The sequence below is a fragment of the Leopardus geoffroyi genome, chromosome E1 (genome assembly GCF_018350155.1).
Source record: "Leopardus geoffroyi isolate Oge1 chromosome E1, O.geoffroyi_Oge1_pat1.0, whole genome shotgun sequence".
Classification (NCBI taxonomy): Eukaryota; Metazoa; Chordata; class Mammalia; order Carnivora; family Felidae; genus Leopardus; species Leopardus geoffroyi.
This window is the reverse complement of record NC_059330.1, coordinates 59,817,337-59,837,043: the sequence shown is the minus strand read 5'-3', so window position 1 is coordinate 59,837,043 and position 19,707 is coordinate 59,817,337. Positions and strand designations below refer to the sequence as shown.

At 65.8% G+C, this 19,707-nt stretch overlaps 1 protein-coding gene and 1 long non-coding RNA gene across 7 annotated transcripts in view; one reads left to right on the top strand and one right to left on the bottom strand.

The window, feature by feature from the left end:
- Positions 1 to 19,707, bottom strand: part of BAIAP2 (BAR/IMD domain containing adaptor protein 2) — a 62,778-nt gene that overhangs the window by 1,075 nt on the left and 41,996 nt on the right. For 2 of the 6 annotated variants that reach the window (XM_045489826.1, XM_045489830.1), the window contains 7 exons: positions 12,408 to 12,560; positions 9,828 to 10,043; positions 9,472 to 9,673; positions 8,679 to 8,880; positions 7,637 to 7,705; positions 7,079 to 7,241; positions 5,379 to 5,413 (listed from right to left, as the gene is read on the bottom strand). In XM_045489826.1, the coding sequence (XP_045345782.1) occupies positions 5,379 to 5,413; positions 7,079 to 7,241; positions 7,637 to 7,705; positions 8,679 to 8,880; positions 9,472 to 9,673; positions 9,828 to 10,043; positions 12,408 to 12,560 (1,040 nt within the window). Of the gene's footprint in view, positions 1 to 79; positions 1,872 to 2,917; positions 2,966 to 3,376; positions 4,850 to 5,378; positions 5,414 to 7,078; positions 7,242 to 7,636; positions 7,706 to 8,678; positions 8,881 to 9,471; positions 9,674 to 9,827; positions 10,044 to 12,407; positions 12,561 to 19,707 lie in introns of those variants that run through there. The other 4 variants (XR_006715225.1, XM_045489828.1, XM_045489829.1 and 1 more) reach the window with 4 other exon arrangements.
- On the top strand, positions 14,669 to 17,730 carry LOC123604116. The gene is made up of 2 exons (XR_006715227.1): positions 14,669 to 15,555; positions 16,110 to 17,730. It is a non-coding gene; the product is annotated as an uncharacterized LOC123604116 (long non-coding RNA).

Here is a 19,707-nt window from a genome sequence, read left to right as displayed (position 1 = left end):
CAGATGGCACGTGGGACACGGAGGGCCGGCACGGACAGGACCGCACTCCCGGCGAAGCGCTCGGCTCTGCAGCCGTTACCTGGGGCCGGAGTCGCCTCTGGCGCAGCTGGGCTGGTGTCCACGGGGCGGGCAGGCGCTCCGTCCAGTGCCCAGGGAGAGCGCGTGGGGCGGGGGCACCTCCCTGTGTTTTCCAAAAAACTGAGACACTTGGGACTGAACTTCGAAGAGGAGCAGCCACAGACCCTAGCTAACTTCTGGGCGAGTGAGGTCTCCGTCTCCGGGATGATGGCTGAGAGTCCCGTGTGGGCACACTGCTTACGACTGTCCTCTGAGTCATCCACCCCTGGCTTCGAGGCCGCTTGCAGCCCCACGTGGGGCCTCAGGCTCCTCCACGCGCTCTGGCGCTCTGTTCCGCTGACGCGTACAGACGAGTTTCAGCTTTTTGGCCGCCTGGAAGCTCCCAAGGCCAAGTCTCCTGTGACCAGTGACATCCGCCCCCAGGACAGGGCGGTGGCCCGTGCCCTGACTGCCACCTTGCCTAGACTCTGGTTCTGAAGGAAGGCTCCGGGCCTTGGCTGTTCCCGGCCCGGGTCAAGGCAGATGCCCTGGGGGGCTGGAACTCGGCCAATCTTGTTCATCTGGAGTTGGGGACCGAGCCGAGGACGGAGCTCAGGCCCTAAGCCCGGGGAGGGAGGGCAGCTCCTGTGCTGGCTGGAGCCAGTACAGAGGGGTCAGGCCAGGTGGGTCGGGGCAGCAGCACAGCCAGACAGGCCTCCCCGCAAGACGGTGTCTGGCCTCCGAGCCCCACTTTCTTCATCTTCCCCCAAACAGGATGAGCGGGGAGCACGCACCATCAACACTGCGGGCTGAAGACGCCCCCGGCCTCCCCCTGCAGCCGCGCCCAGCCCAGCCCCGACCAGAGGCCCCTGGGTGGGGCCGTCTAGGGTGCCTACCACCTTCTGTGAAGGAACGGGAGGGTGTCAGTGCGACCCTGGGCGGGCGGGTCAACACCAAGATGGCAAAACAGGACTAAGTTCAGACCCAAGGCCCAGTCTCTGGCCCCGGGGACATTTGTCCCCGCTTGGGGTGCTTGCCAGGGGTGGACGCCCGGCAGCAAACCACCAAGACGTAAGCAAGCTCAGCGGACGGAACCGAGCAGAGGCCACAGGAGCTGCCCAGGCTCCTCCCGCAGGCAGGGCAGGCTGAAGCCCCCGGCGGGTCCGGCGCTGCATTCAAGGGGCAGCCTTTGGGGGCATCGCGGGGTCCTGAGCCCACAGCCCCCCGCCTGCAAACCCTGCAGCCCAAGGAGGGCCGAGTGCCTTTCCGTTCCAATCTCGAGGGAAGCGCTATGCCGAGGGTTTAGGGAATCGCCTGTAGTTGTTCCGAATCCACCAACTGAGCGAGAACCGGGTCAGCTGGGAACAGCCGCGTCTCCTTACAGGGTATGGTTTCCGTCCTTCGGTGATCCTGGAGCAGAGTGAGGGAGCGGCCGGGGTGCATTTCCACTTCCTCCTGAACTTCCTCCTCTGAGACCAAAGTGGTGGCCATGCCTTCAGGACTTCAGCCCTTCTGGGATCGGATCCTTGTCGTTCGGTTCCCCCAGGGCCACACCTCAGGCAGGCTTGGTCAGGGTGCTTTGACCGACCCAGGGGGCTTTTGGCACCCCACCCCCAGTCGAATCTTGGAGCCAGGCTGATTCTGCGGCTGGGAAGCTGACTGGTGGCGCTGTGCTGATGCCCACCGTGCCTACACCGGGGGACGTGGTCCCAGGCAGAGGCCAGGCCTGCAGCTCAGAGCGATGGGGGCAGCAGGGGCAGAGGTGGGGCGTCGGGGGGGGGGGGGGTGGGTGGAAATGGAAGCCTCTCTGCATCCTGGAAGAAGGGGAATCTAGAAGCAGCGAAGGCATTTTCACCCTGCCCGTCCTCAAATTCCAGGAGCACTGGTCTCCAGAATCTTCCAGAAACTCCTCACACTGTGGCTCAGACACAGTGAAAGGAGAGGGAGTCCAGGACCCGTTGGTGGCAGCCACTGCCCTTGGAGGGGCCACGTCACTGGTGCCCAGTGGGGTCCAGTGAGCACCATCTGCTACAAAGGACGCAGGTGCCAGTGTCCTGGGGTGGCGGGGGCAGCGACAGATGGGCGGCACCACCACCCTGACCGAGGCCCGGGGCCCAGGGTGCTGGCTGTCCCAGGGCGGAGAGGAAGGGGCCGTCACAGGATTGGCTGTAGCAGGCCCACAAGGGCACCCACACGCAGTGGTGAAGGCCCGATCTAGAAAGCCTGGCGCAGCCTCCTGGCGCCCCTTGGGGCACATGCGAGTCCGGGCAGAGCGGGCACCAGGGCCACCGTATAGCCACCTGCCCCAGCGGCCCAGGCACGTGCTCCTGCTCCGGCGTGCCTGAGGCCCTCACGCGGGCACGAGCCATGGCACCGTCCCCGAGGCCCACCCAGATCTCCCCAGCCCCCGAGGGGCTGCAGGGCTCACCAACCAGGGAGCCGGCCAGGCCGGGCTCACACCCACACCCACAGGCGCGGCCCGAGGGGACACTCAGCCAAAGGAGCCCAGAGCTGGCCTCACAGCCGATCACCGGGCTTCACCCTGATTGTGGCCGAAGCGCCCCGTAGAGAGAAACCGAGGCAGAGGGCCGGGGCCGGACCAGGCCAGCGGTGCAGGGAGGTGCCGTGGGCGCTGGGGTGCAGCAGGGGCAGCCAGTCAGGCCCACAAGCTTCCAGACAGAGGCAGCAAGTCCCAGAGCCCGAGGAGCAATCCAAGGGGAAGCGAAAGCCCAGAGCCCAGAGCAGAGGCAGGCTCGGCAGACCCCCGCGCCCCGTCCCCGCCCGCCAGGGCCGAGGCCGCGGGGTCTGCAGAGCCGCTGGGAAGGCAGACCGGCCAGCGTGAGAAAGCCGGGCAACTTACTAACTCTAGTCAGGGGCGGCTCAGAACCTGGCCACTTCCACATCGGCGCTGCAAGGAAACACAAGGGCTCAGTTGGGGCAGGTGGGTGCGGAAGAGGGGACGTGGGGAGACACCTGGGGCCAGAGGACCCGCCAGGGGCGCGAGACCCAGCCGCGGGGGACAGCGCTGTCCCGTGGCTGCCGGGAAGAGAGGGGCGAGCCGGCGGGCAGGTGCCCCCCCCCCCCCCCCCGCGACCACGCGGCCCAGGACCCGAGAGGGGCGCGCCTCGGTCGCTCTGCGGAGGCCGGCCGGCCGAGGCGGCCGGGCCCCGAGCGTGGCCCCGCTCCCACGCGGTGGACCCGGAAGGAGGCGCCACACCCAGCTCAATGCAATAAATAAAACTTTTATTCAAACGACTGCGGTACAGGGCACGATTCAGAGTTTAAAAAAAAAAAAAAAAAGAGGAAAGAAAACAGGAAAAATATTTTCAGCACTTTACATGTTCATACAAGTTTTGCAGTTTTGTGTCTACATTCGTCCATTGAGCATGGAATCCCCTGGATTGGAGAGCTGTGAGCAGAACGAGACCAACACGAAGGCTGTTCACACGGGTCCATGTCCTGGCTTCGTTTATTCCTCAAATAGAAAACGGGTCCGTCTGTGTCTCGAGCGGCTTCTCTCACAAACACTAGTCCACACGAGAGCGGGCGGAGGGTTTTGTTAAATCACATCAGAAAAAGGAGCGTCCACAGCTTCACAGGGGCTCCCTCGGCGGAAGGGCCAAGCGGGGCCGTGCCCTCGCTCACTTCCCAGACTCGGGGTGTGAAGAGGCCACTGAGCCCAGCGTGTCTGTTTCTGGTCAGCGAGACACACAAAAAGACGAGAGTGTTCGTTCGGGGAGGTCAGGGGGCGGGGACCGCCCGCTTGCCCCAGGCGGCGGGCGCGGGGCCCAAAGCCGCCCTCCCCGGGGCCGGCCCCGCACCCTGCCCGGTGCAGCCTGGGGGCCGAGACTCCCTCACGAGGCTGTGAAGCGGTTTCCAGGACACGTGGGGGGTGGGGGTGGTCTCTGGAGGTCTTTGGAATGTCCGAGTGTGGCCGGGCGGCGCCTGCTCCCGACCCCCCACCCCGCCAGCGCGCCGGGGGAGGCCACACGCCCTCGCTCTGGACTCTGTACACCCTCCGACGGTGGCCGAGGAGAAGGAAGCGCTCAGGGGCCCGGCCTGCTGGGCCGGGTGGGGGCCGGGGGCCGTGGCCTCCCTCACAGGAGCGGCCAGCTTCCTCAGGAGGCCCCCCGAGCCGGGCACGAGCCCCTCCGTGGGTGCGCGCGGCCCTGGGAAGGGCGCCCGCGGGGCCGCGACCTCCGGGAGCTCCCGGCACCTTCCCTTTCCTGGCAGATGCCAGCGTCCGCTGGGGGAGTCAGATGCAGAATAACAGTACGTACAGCGGAGTCCATGCATATGTTTTTGTGGTTCAGGAAAGAAGAGTCCTTTTCCGGTTTTTCTTTGCGTTTTTTCTTTTTTTTCTTGTCTTTTCTTTTCTTTTTTTTTTTTTTTTTAGATTTTTCTTTTTCTTCAAACTTTAGACTTGGCTCGTGGTGAGCCTTCAGAAGGGGACAGTGCATCGTGAACGCGGCAGACGCGGAGCAGAGGCAAGGACGCCCTGCCCCCGCTGCCCCGCCGGCAGCTCCTGCCCGGTGGGCACACGGGGGCGGGGGCGTGTAAACACGGGGAGCAGAGGTGGGGCAGCACCATGGACCCTGGGGGATCTCAGAGTCTGGGGTCACCAACCAAAAGGCGGGGAGAGGGCAGGTAGGAAAGAAGAACAACCCGAGAACAAACCAACGAGAGCAGAGGAGGGAACCGATGGAGACCACACAGATGGGGGGGACTCTTCCGAGCGGCGGCCGCCCGTGGTCAGCGTCCTCACACTGTGGACACCAGCGTGCCGCTGCCGCTGTGGGACAAAGCACAGGACACTGCCAGGCCGCACGCCTCTCTTGCCGCAGCTCTGCCCACGGTTCGGGGTCGGCCGGCTGCCCGGCCCTGGAGGAAAGGCGGGACACGGGCCGAGCCCAGGCTGGGGGGACGGGACGGCCTGGGCTGGTTCTGGGGAGATGAGCCCAGGGGCGGGCCACACCCCGCTGGCCGACGCAGGCCTGGCCACCAGGAAGGAAGAGGGGGGCGCGACAGAACCCGGCTGAGGGGCTTCCTGGAAGGCCGGGAGCCCAGGGGCCGTGGTGGGCACAGAAGCAGGTAGGCTCCCGCGGTGGAGGGCCCGCTCCCACCGACCCAGGGGTGAGAGCATGAAGGCGACCTCCCAGGACCGTGCGCGACTGCCCCGCGACCCCCGTGGCTCAGAGAGGCCCCGGAGAGGGGCCTCCACAGTCTGCAGCCCGATCTCGCGGAGCAGGCCCCGGAGGGCCTGTGAGAGGGGCCAGCTCCCCCCACGCCAGCGCCCCAGGACACGCGTGAAAGCCGCTTACCTGCTCACAGCCCGCGCTCCGTAGTCGTCTAGACCCTGGGGAGAAACAGCAACACAGGTCAGGCTGGGGGTTCTGGGGGCGAAGTGGGGTCTGCAGGGCAAGGCGCTGCCCGTAGCCGAGGGCACGGAGGGCCCCTCCTACGTGCACAGCGGTGACCTCCCAAGTGCGTAGGGGCATCTCCTCATCTGGCCAGCGGCAGATCACGGGATCACATGAGCTCACGCTCACCGGCACACACAGACAGTCCAGGTGCTGGCCCCTCCCACACGCGATTCCCGAGGTGAGTGGGACGGGGCCCAGGACACCTGCAGGTTACCTAATAGGAGCACCAAGGCAGGTGAGGCTGGGGCTGCGTGGCAGCCTCTGGGCAGGTAGCAGGGCCACGCCAGGGACGGAACCGGTGCCACTTGCGGGGAGGGGTGATGGCTGGGCAGGAAAGCGAGCCTGGCAAGGCCGAGCAGGCTCCTGCAGCCCCAGACACCGGCTGTGGCTTCTGGCCTCAGGGGTGTGGGGCCCTGGGTGTGGGGCTGAGGGACGGGGGCTGGTCAGCCACCACATCTCTGCCGCCTGGCCTAGGGCTGTCAAGGGGTGTTAGCTGTCTCAGGGCCAAAACCACACCCAGAGAGCAGGAGGTGGGAGGAGCAGGGCCACACCCGCCTGGGCCCAGCCAGCTGTGTCTGGGGGCCCAGGAGGGGCCGCATGGGGCAGGCTGGCCTGGTGACTCCGGGGTGCCGCGCCTCTCCCAGGCTGGATCGGCCTCTCCCTGAGTGCCAGCTCCAGTCTCACCTTCTCTGGAAGGTTCCATCCAAGGGCCTTAGCCACACCTCCCCGGTCTGACGCTTCCCACCACCTAATCTCAAACTACACGTTCTCACTGTGCGACAGTGAGCTTCTCGTGGGCAACAGCCTCGCCCAGCTCGTGCCAGTTATACCCCCCTCATTGGGACGAGGCTGCTCGGGACGGGGCTGGGCGCGGCCCCTCTTGGGCCCCACCCACCCGTGACACCGCTCACCACAGCCTCCGTCGACCCAGATCCTTGGTTTTCACTCATGCTGCCCAGATCTTAGAAAAACTTTTCTTCTCCTCCCTGCTGCTGTCCGGGGCGAGGGGGGTGGGGGCGCGCTGACCCTTAAGCTGGGGCTCAATCCTGGACATCGGGACCCAGAACGCATTGCTGGCCCCTGTTCCCACCACAGCCACAGCAAATGTTCTAGAAGCCTTGGGCTCCTCCAACCTTGTGAGCCTCCCCAGACAGAGCGGTGGGGGTCCCAGCAGTACCCTCCACAGCCACACCCCAGTCCCACCTGGGCTTTGAGACCAACATCACACCCTCCAGGGGCTCTACAAGGGACCCAGGCCTTGCCCTCCTGCTTCTGGCCTGGGTGGCCTGGGCATGAGTGCCTGGTCCTGTCTCCAGACACCCAGACGCACACGGAAAGGTTCCGGCCACAGCACAGGTCTCAAGTGCAGGTGCTCACATCCACACGGACCCACGACCGCGGAAGCCCGACAGCCTCGAGGAGGGGGCTCCTCACCGACACCCAGGCTCCTCCCGAGAGCGTCATGGCCGCCACCACCGCCCCGGCGGAGGGAAGGGCAGGCAGAGGGGCCGCCGTGCCTTTATCAGAGCCCCGCGCCTGTAGAGGGTGCCTGCTGGTCGCCCCTTCGGGCTCCCCCCCGACCCTGCTGTGGCGCTCACCTGGGAGAAGGCAGGCACAGCCACGCTGTAGGGCCTCTGCTTGAAGGTGCCGGCCGTCTGGGCAGGGAAGGCACGCGAGGACGTGCCGTAGTCGGGCGGTGGCAGTGCCAGCTCCTCCTTGTCCAGGAGGTTGCCCGTGCTGCTGCTCTTTCCCTGCTGCAGGCTGCGGGGGGAAGGGGGGTGGTGCTTAGGGGCCCGGCTGGCCCGGCCCCCCTCTGGCCCTCCACCTCCCCCGCCTCCCTTGGGCCCCCTACGGAGGCCTCGGCCTCCCTGAGCCAGTGGACGGGGCCCGGAGGGGCGGCGGGAGGGACGTCCCGCGGCCTGTGAGCCCCTCGGCGACCCCCACCCCACCCAGTGCCGGGTGACCCCCGAGGCCCGCAGACCCTCCTCACAGAGCACCCTGCACCCACACACCCCAGGAGCCTCAAACACTTTCGTGCGGGGCGTGGGGGCAGCACCGCGAGCAGAGAGCGGGGGCCGCCCGCAGAGGTGCCCCCGCAGTGCCCTGCTCTCATGGCAGCCTCTGTGGAGCAAGGGGCCAGCGGCCGGCACACTCACCTCATGTGCAACCTGTCGCTGCCGTCGCTGTCCAGAACCCGGGTGTAGGAGAACGGAAACCAGCCCCGCCTGGAAGACAAGGCTGGTGAGAGGGCTCCAGGGCCGGGCTGCCAGCATGGGGGCAGGGGGGGCGGGGAGCCGGGGGGGTGAGGGGTTCCGGCCCCCAGGGTCCCTGCCGGGCTGCGACCGTCTGCAGAGGGAGCTCATACGAGCCACTGGACGGGAGGCTGGGGACCCCTGGGCAGGGCTGGTCTCTGGCCACACAGCCACAGGCAGCCACGCTGAGCGGGGGTGCCGACACCCGAGAAGCTGTCTGGTGGGGGGAGATGGGTACCGTGTCCGGGACTGAGGCTCCCTACCGATTTCCCTGTTCCTCATTGCCCCCTCCCAAGATGGTGTGGCTGCCTGGGGGCCGATGAAACGTCAGGGCTGACTCTGCTCTGGGATGGGAGCCTCCCACACCACCGACAGCCGCATCCAGAAACATCTGGATGACAGTGGGGGTGGGGGGTGGGGAAAGGGCAGCACCCGGCCAGGCGGCCCTGAGGCGCAGTGAATGTGAGATGCTGGTGCAGCCTCTGCACGATGTGCTCAGTGAGGCCGTGAGGACACAGCTCCCAGAACGTGACCGTGTGGCTTCTAGAACCCCAGCACAAAGGCTGATCGAAACGGACTTGGGGACGGCAGAAGGCTTTGGGGCTGACGGCCAACTGGGAAGCCGTACACCCGACAGCAGGGAAGGCGCCAGACGGGCCGCGGTGTGCGTGTGCGGGGCCCCGGGCCAAGTGGGTGATGTGGGCAGTGAGGGTGACGGGCTGGCAAGAGACGGGAGGCTGTGGTTCTGAGACGCGGTCACGTCTGCGCCACAAAGATTTTCCGACTGAAGGCCCACGGCGGGATAATCAGGCTGGGAAGGAGCCAGAGCCACCAGGACCTCTGGAGGCTGCAGGGTCAGGAGGGGGTGTCCCTGAGCTCATTGGAGTCCCGGCGGCCCGAGAGGCCCCGACGGCTGGCGGGGAGGGCCCGGCCTACGGACACTTACATTTTTGTCTTCTCGCTCTCCCCGTAGTGCCAGCCGTCACGGGCCTCGGGCACTAGCAGGGTGATGAGGTCGCCCTCCTTGAAGCTCAGCAGGGTGCTGTTGTCCCCGGCCGCGTGGGAGAAGATGGCTTTCACTCGCATGCGGCCATTGCGCTCCAGGCCGGCTGCCATGGAGCTGGAGCGGGGCAGGGTCTTGGTCTCAGCTGTGGGACGACAGGGCAGGAGTGAGGGGACTGACCACACGCCTGTCGGCTCGGCCGCCTGGTGGGGAGATGCTAGAAGGCCCCAGGTGGGCCTGGAGGGGACGCTCGCCAGCCTCCAGGGCCATTTGGACAGAGACTCAGGAAGGATCCAGCCACGGACCGCCGCCCACCAGCTGCAGGGAATTCCGGGCCGGAGCCTGGCCTCAGCTCTCCCATCCGTCATCGGGAGGCGCTCACGGGCTGGGGGAAGGGGCAGGGCGCCGGCCACAGGATGGGGAGGCACAGTCCAGGGACCCGGGCAGTAGCGGGGGTGGGGGCATCCCACTGTCCATCACAGCCCGGTCGGACATCACCCGCATGCTGCCATCACAGGCTGAGCCGATGGCGTCCTGGCACGGCCCCACCTATCGCGGTCACGGCCTGCGGCTTGCCAGAGACAACGAGGAGGGCCGGGTGAAGCCCAAGGGTCCAGGACGGTATCTCCAAGCGGGCCCAGGGGTGCTGCACAGGAGCACACGTGCCCGGGGTTCTGGAGACCTTCCCCACCTCCCCGCGGGCGCGGTACAACCAGGGACACGTCCAAGCCCTTACTGGCAGCGTAGCTGTTTTTCGGAGTCACGCTCTTGCGCACGGGGAGCGTGTTGGAGTAGGAGTCGCTCAGCTTGCTCTGTGACTGTGGTGGGGACGAGGCCTTAGGCTGGGCGGCCTTGCGGTCGGCCCAGGGGCTGTAGTCCTCGCCATCAGGGCCCGAGACGCCATTCATGACGGGCGCGCTCTCCTGGGCGGACAGCCGCTGTTGAGAAGGGGGGGGGGGGGGCGCGTCACGGGAGGGCCCGGTCAAGTGAGGCCGGCGTGGAGACCCCTCACCCTGGTGAGGGCGCCCCAGGTGCAAGGGATGGGGGCCATCTTCTCACACCCAGGAAGCTCGCGGGAAGCTGTGGACTCACCCCCACAAACGGGGCCAGCTCAGGGGGCACCGGCAGAGGCTTGGCCCCCGGAATGGGGTCTGAGATGACCAGGCTGGACTTGGAGGCCGACAAGGCGCTGGGGAGGACGGAGCCGTTGCTGCTGGCCATCAGCTGCACCGCGCGCTCCGGGATCTTGTTGGGGTCGGCGCAGGCCTGTTGCCACAGAGGCAGCTTCTGTGCCAGCAGCTCCTTGCCCTGGAGCAGAGGAAGCAGGGAAGGGTCAGGGCCGGCCGCAGGCTTGTGGCTGGGCACATGCGGGGGCGGGGCGGGGGGGAGGCGCCCCACCGGGCCGCGCTCACCTTGGACGCGGCCCCCTGGAGACGCGTCCCACCCTAGGTGGGGTCACCTGTCTAAGGCTAAGGGCTGCTCTTCACCAGGTGGTGACTCACAGCCAGATGGGCCACCTGTGAGTCCCTGACCCCGACCCGGGAGAGAGGCTGGTATGCTGCAGTGAGCCGTGTACTGAAGGGGCCACTGGGGCTGAGAGGAAACCAAGGTCCAACCGGGGCAGGGACCCCCAAAGAAAGAAAGTGGGACAGTGGCTCACACTCAGGCACAAAATGGGCAGAGCCTCCACGGGCAACCGTGAAGTCCCGGGAAGAGTGTCACCCTGGGGTACCCCAGGGCCAGAAACCAGGTGGTAAAAGGACAGGGTGGGAGCCGTGATGGCAAAGGGACAGAGCACCCAGGGCCTAGCTGCAGTCACGCCAGGCTACGGGGAGGATGCGGAAGGCAGGGTCCCGTCTGGCGGCACTTGGGAGACACAGGGTGCTAGGTGTTCCTGCCCCCGCACCCAGGGGCCCAAGAGCCCAGATGTCCCTTTGGTGTGCACCGGGGTGTGCCCGGGGCGTGCCCGGGGCCCAGCCAGCCCCACAAATGTAGGGCCCTAACAAAGGATGGAGAAGCCACGGTGTAGTGAGGAGTCCCAGCATGGGAGGGACAGCCAGAAGCCTGTGGCTCCCTGTAGCCCATCTGGGGCCTTGTGCCTAATACATGGGCAGGTCCAGGGCCGCGGGGGCCACCGTGGCCGCTATGGGCCACCTGACCTGCAGCCGACGCCATAACCTGAGTCCCAGGCAGAGCCCGGAGCTCCTGGGGGCAGTGCCCCTCAGCTCAGGGCAATGGCTGTCCGAGACCTACGAAGCAGCTGTCTCACTGCCTCTTCCCACTCGCCTTCCCACTTCTGACCTGTGTCTGGGAGGGAGGGGGCGTCTGTGGGGTGAGCTGGAGGAAGCTGGAAAATGGCCCCTGTGATCAGATCCTGCCCTCCACCGCCTGCTGGTTTGAACCAGGGACCCGCGGGCCAAGGCCTGAGGGCTGGCCGGGTGTCTCACAAATAAAGTTTGATTGAACGCGGCTGTCTGTTGGCTCACACATCCGGGGCTGCTGCTGCGTGGGACCACCACAAGCCCAAAGTGCTTCTGGACCCCGGCCGAGATAAACGGGTGACAGCGACAAGGCGGGCCAACAGGGGCCTGGCACCAACGGGGGCAACCCCAGGCTCAGCGTGTGACCCTCAGAAGGGCTCCACAGCTAAGGTGGCTGGCCAGCTGGGGCTCCCAACCGGTGACAACAGCTCTGTCTGTAGGAGGCGCCCGGTGGCCTGCTACTGGGAAGCACCTGGGAGGTCCTGCCCTGGTACCCCAACCTCTGTGCCTCTCTAAACCCGCTAGGGAGGGCTGGGTCCAGCTCCCCGGGGACCGTGGCTTTCCTGCCCTCCGTCCCCGCGCTCTCCCTGACCTGCCACACCGCCAGACTGCCACCAGAGGGCGCACATGTCCGCCACAGCGCAGCCTGGAGTGAGGCCGGGGTGGCCCCCCTGCTCTGGAAAGCTTGCTGGCGAGGCTGCCCCGGGGAGCCTTCCCAGCTCCCACAGGGGACGCAGCTCTCTTTGCCGTTCTTGCCTTGCACCTGCGCACAGGCCCTCGCGTAGGCCCGGGCAAGCAGAGGGGGGCGCCTACCTCCTCCCTGCCCAGGCTGCGGGGACCAGAGGGCAGGTCTTAGATGCGGCACACGTGTGTGAATGTGCATTTACCCTGCTGCCCCACAGGCACCTTTGTGGGAAAAGGATGTGAACTGGGGTTTCTCACCACACCGGTTGAGCTCTTGGAATGCTCTGGAATGTTCCAGCGGACAGATATGTTCCCACCCCGACTCTGAATTAAGGACTATGAACGGGGGCTCCTCCGAATACTGCCTGTTCCTGGGGGGGGCAGGGGGCGGGGGGCTGTGGCCTCTGGGGCTCGCCAGCCCCCAGCGCAATGCTGGCCTGCAGTTCCCCACACCGTAGCCCTCCCCGAGGACCTAGCCCTCCTCAGAGGAGACCCTTTGGTGCCACTGTCCCTAAAAGAACAGCTGGCAGTTTCTGAGAAAGGCCTCAAAACGTCTGCAGCGTTTACCCTGGGGATTTTCTGACCAGAACGCTGTCCCTGGGGACAGCCTCAATGCACAGAATTACTGTCATCACAGCTCTCGGGCGGACAGGCCCCCGATGTCTGCCAGGGAGCCGGTCCACTTGAGCCCACGAGGACCCTGCCCCTGCGCCGCGAGCAGCCCCACCTTGGAGTGGTAGGCGGCGGAGTTCTTGGCCACGGCACACTGCTTCTCCACCAGGAAGCAGAACCTCCTCCTCTCCTCGGTGAGCGCGGTCTTGTAGCCGTCCGACACGTAGTTCTCCAGCTCGCCCTGCTTGTTGCTGATGGCGTCAATGTACTGGGGGGCAGGAGAGAGCGTGGGGGGACGGCACAGGGTCAGGCTCAGCTAGGGGTGGAGGCACCTCCCACCGGCCCACTGCTGGGGTTTGGCCACGGCTCCCTCGAGCCAAGAGGGTTGAGGACAGAAGTGACACCAGGGCCACCCCCCAGCCCACTGCACCTCTGTCCCCCGGGAGCTTGTGTCTCGCCAACCCCTGTCCCCTCAGTGCCCCAGCAGCCATACACGGGGGGACCGTGCCGGCGGATCACACGGTGGGACCTGGTGGCAGCGTGGCACCTCCTGTGGGTGCTGATTCCGAGCATCTAAAGCCACCCTGACAGTGGAGCGGGAAAGCGCACCGGGCACTGTGAGCACAAGAATGACTAATCCACACCCAAACCCCGCAGAGGTGGGCAGCGAGCGCAGGAGACACCCAGGCCCTGCGGGGGTGGGCAGGGGACGCAGGAGACACTGCCTGATGCTGGGGCGCACGGGAACATTCCGATTTTGCTGGAAACTTCCAGAAACAAAGCACCCTCAGGACTGCAGGCAGCCGTCACAGGGAGGCAGGAGCACCCAGACGCACACCGCCAGGGTTCGCAGCGCCCTCTCCAGGGCGTGCGTGTGTTGGGGTCTCTGGGGTCTGGGCTCTTTCCGAAGGGAGCCCCTTCTCAGCTGCAGAAGTCTCTTCTAGCTCCCTTCCTCTGCTCCCGGGGGGCGGGGGAGGGGGGGGCGCGGCCACGCTGCTGCCCTGCAGGGGTCTCTGTAGCCCAGGGGTCTTTCCTGGAGCAGCCCCACCTCTGGCAGGGGCCAGCCCGACCTCCAGGGGCGCCTCCCCCGCCCGGCTCTGACTCAGAGAGGGTAGGCGGTGCTGAGCTGACGTGGGCGACCGGAGGAGGTGAGCAGAACAGGCTGTTCCCGCCACCGCCTCCCTTCCCAGCCTCGCTCAGCTGGGGGGGTGGGGGGTGGGGGGGGGGGCAAGGACCGGCCTGTGGGCGTGGCTCGGCCAGCGCGAGGGAGCCACGACGCCCCATGACAAGGCCTGCCCGTCCGGGCCACCAAAACCCAGGGGCCTGCTCCCTCTGCCGCGCAGACCGCCCACCTCACCACGCCGAGGGCAGCTTAAATGGGCCTCAAAATGGGCAGCCCGTCGCCCCCAGCCCCACGGAGGCCACAGCCCTGAGGAGTAGGCCTCAGCCCTCCAAATGGCCACAGGGCTCTGCAGCCTGTGGGACTGAGGGGACCCGGGATGGCTCTTGCCAGAGGTGGGGCTGCTCCAGGAAAGACCCCCGGGCTACAGAGACCCCTGCAGGGTGGCCGCCACGACCCCCCCCCCCCACCCGCCCCCCGGGAGCAGAGAAGCAGAGGAAGGGAGCCGGGAGGGACTCCTGCAGCCGAGAAGGGGCTCCCTTCGGAAAGGGGAGGGTACCGGGATGGCAAACCCCTGCCAGCCTGGGAGAAAAGTCTGAACACAGGTAAGAGGCCACCCTGGCGGGCTTGCTGCTCTGCTCCCCGAGCCCTGCCGCTTCCTCCCCCTGCCGCCTCCTCCCCCTTCTCCCCTCCTCCACCCTGTTCCTCAGGGCTGCCCCAGGACGACTCCTCCTCCGGTTCTGGAACGTGCTCCCGCGGGACCTCCCCTGCATGGCGGCTCTTCCGGGAGGCTGCCAGGTGTGCGGCGCCCCTGGGGGTGGGGGACACGGCGGCCGAGGCTCCCCTGCACCATTCCTCAGACGCCACCCGGCTACTGCAGGAAGAGGGTGCCTGCCAAGGGGACCGCTCACACCCACACCTGCTCCTAGGGGCCCCGGGAGGGGCGGGGGGGCCGGGGCAGAGACCCAGGAGACAACACCCGCTGGATGGAAGGGGCTGGAAGGGCGTGTGCACCAGGAGGGGAGGGGAGGGGAGGCGCCCGTCCCCCCCGCACCCAGTGCTCATGTCGCCTGGAAGGTCCCATGCACACTCCCCCAGGGCCTGTCAGGGACGCTGCCGTGACCCTACCGGCTTCCACTAGCCCACAAGCCCTTCCTCGACTCCACACACAGGGACTCAGCCCAGTGCCCGAGAGCTGCATAAGGGGGCAGCTTCAGGAGAAGTTTCTGCAAGGTTCCAGGAGGAGATCGGGGTTTAACCCTCAGGAAAACCCCCAATCCACCTCCCTCGTGCCCCCACCTCCTGCTCTCCCTGGGGCCGCTCTAGCGTCCCCACCAACTCAGCAGCGGCCAGGCATTCAAGGCCGGCGGGCTGGGGGTGAGCCAGGCACGTGGAGGCCCAGGCCCAGTGACAGCCAGTGCACGGAGTTCCGCACGCAGCCTCGTGAAGGGAGGCCCAAGGGGAGGCCGCCCAGAGTGCCGGCCTCCATGCCAGCTGTCATCTAGCGGGGAGGGGACTCTGAAGAAAAAGAGGGGCCACCGTGAACGGTTAGCACAGGACAGCGTGGAAACCGGGACGCGGGGCCCCCTGGGTCTGCTCGCCCTGGGCACGCAGCTGAGGACGGCTCCTTCCGAACCGCGGCCCCTCGAGCCAGCTGTCCCACCTGCAGATGCTTTCTGGGTTTTTAGGCTGTGGCACCTCTTTCACAGCAGTGTTCTCCACGAGCGCCGGGCGTGTGCAGTGCAGGGCGCTGGCCCCATTATCGGGGTCTGGTGGCCTCCCATGGGGGAGGCAGTAGGGGGTTATTTTTAAGATTTCCATTTATTCCATCAAGCCCCGTGAACAGCCAGGGGCAGCGCAGGCCTCAGGGGGAGCGGGACTGAGGTGGAGAGCACTGCCCCGGGAGGCGCCATCACCCCCAGGGACCACGCGTCCTGGGGAGCAGGCGGGACAGCCTCCTGAGCTACACCACCACGGGGCCCCTGGGCTGTCCAGCTGCCCCAGGGCAGATCCCTCGTCAGTGGGGACACGGGACTGCCTCTTCCTTCCAGGAATGACAGCCAGCTCTCCTTTCCCAGGATGCTGCCCCTTGCGGAGAGAGACCACAACTTCCCGGGGGGGCAGACCCTGGAAATCTGGGCAAGTAAGGACCTTCCCCTCCCCCTCCCCCCCACCCCAGGGGTGGGGGAAGAGTGGAGGGCGCCCCACCCACAGGGTCCAGGCCGCTCTGGCTCTCCCGGTGGAGGACAGAACTCGGCCTGGCCCCACACTTCTGACGACTTAGCAACAGGCTGCTGGAAATGGCCCTGAGCCTGTCCCTGCCGTGGGCAGGCGGGCAGGTGGGTGCTGTGGCCGGCTCTCTACTCCCGCCTCTCCTGCTCCCGGCTTGGCGGTGCTATGGTGACAGTGCTATAGAAACACCCAGCTGAAAGCATTTAAGACCACAGAATGCTCCCATTTAGTCACCCTGGGCTGAACAGCCCTGTAATCCGAGAAGACAAAAGTGATCAGAACATATGTCTCCTCTCCAAAGCGGGCGGTGACTCAGAGGTGGGGGAGGGGCACTCAAGAACAAACGGCTCCCTTTACCTCCTCCGACATGGCCGCGCTGTGGCTTTCCCACGTTTCTCAAACACCTGACTCTGCCCCTGTCGGTCCCCACGGCTCATGAATGAGAGTGGAATTCTTGGCCCTCAGCTGTCACTGCCGGCAACTACTACTCCCAGGAGACCAGAAGGAACCCGATCGGCCGTGATATTCAGGGAAGGGACAGCAAAAATCGGACGCCCGTGTTGCGTTCAGTGACGGGGGACCTGCTGGCCGCAGCCAGCGGCGCCCTGGGGCTCGCTGAGCTGGCCTGCGCCCCTTCTCCAGGCTGATGGACCTGGCGCCACAGGCCAGTGGACAAAGCCTCAACCAGCCTCAATCTGCTGGGCCACGGCTGGACCCTTAAAGTTTCATTTCGACAAGAGAGCTCAGAGCGAGACTCAGGGCTGAGGCCACCACACCATCGTGCCCACAGGCCCGTGGGGGGAAGGACTCCCTGAGCCCCGGGGGTTCCCGTTTTCTGGCAAAAGGGCTCACTGCTGTCATCAGACACCAACTGCTCGTGCCTGCCCCAGCACATGACATGCCCATGGCACCCCCATGCCCAGCGTCCCGTGTGCCCACAGGCCCAGGAAGGGGCGTGGGGCCACTTATGTCCACACCAGTAGGCCAGATGCTCTGACAAAGGCTTAGGGCCCACAGATCAGCCTGTCCCGGAGACCCAAGGGGACGGGTCTCGGCAAACCTGAGCCATGGCCTTGTGTGGCCAGCACTCAGGGACCCACACTCTCCAGGTCTGGGGGGAGCTCCGCCCGCAGGCCTGCAGGTCGGACTGGGCTCCAGCACCGGGTCACCCTACTCGGCTGCAAAGCCTTCTGGGTCCTGGCTTCCCCACATGGGAAGCGAAGGGGCCGAACCCCGTCACTCCTGTTGGCACTTCCCAACAGGAGAGCCCTTGCCTCCCGCAGCCACCGAGGCTCTACAGCTCAAAGTCCACACCCGAGTTCACGGACTCAACAGGAAAAGGACGTGACGTACCTCACCAACATTTCCCGCAGCGATGACACGTCGAAGTGACGTGCTATGTACGTTCAAACAGAGCGTGTTGTTTGAAGATTAAGAATTTATTACAATGCACGTCATTAAGACCAATGCTCCCTGCTGTTCACGTTCCGAACACAGACATTCCGGGGTATGAAACGGCGGGGGCATGTGTCCAACACTGCTCTCCAAGGTGCCCTCCAGCTCTGACGGCTGCAGGTGCTCCGAATCACTCCCGGTGCCATCGAGGCCATAGCCCCTGCGCGGCTCCACTGGGAGAACTGGGGGTGAGTGGGCAGCCACGGGAGAGGTGTGGGGCCTGAAGTGGCCCAACAAGTTCAAAGGAACAGACTGTCCTTCCCCAGCTGGCCTGTCCCGGGGACCCTGAGCCCCTGCACCTCTGGACACGTAGGCCCCGACAGGGGAACACGGTCTGTTTCCCACACTGGTTTTTCCCCCGGCGAGGGCCCCCGATTTCCCTCCAAGGAAGGCAAATGCCTGCGCCGCGGCGGCCAGCGGTTTCGTCCACAGGCTGCCTTTGGTGTTGAAGAGCTTTTTAAAAGTGAGAGCAAGAGACCCATAAAGGTCCTGAACCACCAGCAGGGCGTCAAACGCCACATCTTAACGGACCCGTCTCTGCCATTATCTTTTTTGAAGATCTAAATTATGGTTATTTTGTTTTTGCTTTGTTAATTACACATCCCTTTAAATAGAACAAATCTCCCCCTTTCCCAGACTGAGATCTAGATGTGTGTGCCTCCCAGAACACACGAACCCAGTGAGCGGGGGAGCAAAGTGACCGGGGGCCCCAAGGAAAGCCTGCCCCGCGGGCTCCCGAGGTAGGCCTGCTCTCCTCCAGCACAACCGGCCAGCCGGGCCTCAGCCACTGCTCCTCCCACAGCCGCATCACACAGGAGGGGGATCCGGCCGGCGCTCCCTGCAGCCCCCAGCCCCTCTGCCCTCCTCAAAAGCCGGATGCTGCCCAGATCAGGGGCTCCAAGGACGAGGCTGCCCATGGCCCCCTGTGCTCTGGCCGCAGCTCTGGCCCACACGCGGGTGACCCTGCGCAGGGGTCCGCCACTCTGTCTCCAGTTCTCTCTTCCCGGGCACTCACCTCTGCCTCGGGGGCCCTGACACTGCCTGGGGTCTTGGCAGCCCGTCCCTCCGAGTGCGGAGCCCGCATACAGGTTGGGAAGGACACACTGCTTGTCTGTGGCCCCCAGCCCACCACACACCCAACACGCGTCCCCGGATTTTCTACCAGTCACGACACCCCTTGGAGGGTGTTCAGTCATGTTCTAGTCAGAGCAGGGCTGCGGCTAGAGACAAATGGTAGAAACAGGAGAGATCTTGACCCTGGCCCTACGGGGTTTGCAGGGACGGAAGCACGACACTTCATACCAGCCTCCCAGACCCTCACTCAGAAGCCCTTGGGACCACCAGACGGCCAGCGGGCCTGGCTGTCCTTCAGAATCACCCAGAAGCTCTGAGGGCCCCGACACAGGCCATGGTGTAGCCACTCACACCTGCCTGCCTGGGAGGGGACACAGCAGCTGAGGCCCGGAAGGCCAGAGGCTCAGGGTGGCTGCATGAGGCCTGCCGCCACAGCGCGCCTTCGCCAGCCACGTGCCCTCCGGCCCCCTTCACACAGATGGGCACTTCCGCGGGTGCCAGGAGGTCTGGGCAGTGGCCTTGGCCGTGAGCACAGCACCAGCACCTTCCCCGCTTCCAGATGGAGCCCTCGTCCTACTTAGTGCCCCAAATGTCTGCGAGCGCCTGTGGCCTGACCTATAATTAAATCAGTTCTCTTCGTGGAAATCCCAGAACACAGTCTCAATTACCAGCAGTTCCTGAAAAGGGCCGGCTCTGACCCAGTCCCACTCACAGGGAACCTGCCCCTGACGGACAGACGGGCGCTCTCCGTCTTCCGCAACCCTACCTTCCCCCACTCCGCAGGCAGTGACCACCGCTCCTGCACGGCCTGTCATTGGTGCAGCTCGGGCCACCAGCCTGGCCACTGGCCCAGAGGCCTCGGGGTAGGACAGAGCGTGTGGGGGCCCTTCCTGGGCCAGGTGGCCTCCCTGGAGGGCACGGAACTGCCTGCCAAGGGCTCCGAGGGTCGGGCCCCTGCCTGGCGAGCAGCCTCACCGCTCTCCCTGGCTGAGGGTTCTGCAAACACGAAGCTCAAGTCGGGGAGGGAGGACGTGGGGGCTGGGGGTTCAGCAGCAGCCAGGGGATCCCAGCAATCAAGGCTCAGGACAGACCACTCCCCTCTCCACAGCACTGAGCAGACCCACACCTGCAATCACTCGCTGGAGTCCCCTGCTCTGCCGAGAGGAGCCTGTCGGAACAGGGGCTTTGGTGCAGCTTGAGGACCCCCGGGAGGGCCCCCCGTGTGAGTCCCGGGGTGCAGAACCTGCCTGCAACTGCATATGCTGCCCATCGGGCTGCATAGGGCCGGGCCTCCCGGGGAGGGGCCCTGCGGACAGGAGAGCCTCCTGGGAGAAAACAGTCTCCAAAGGAGCAGGGAAAGAAAGGCCTCATCTGTGTTTGGAACCCAGGTCACCCCCCTTCCCTGGGGTCATTGCCCACCTCCTGTCAGCTCAAGGACGAAGGCCCAAGGGCCCAACAGGTCAGACTCCCCCAGCTCTTCCTTAGGGCTGGGGGTTGGGGACAATCTCTAAAGCCCCCCCGCGAACTGTGAACA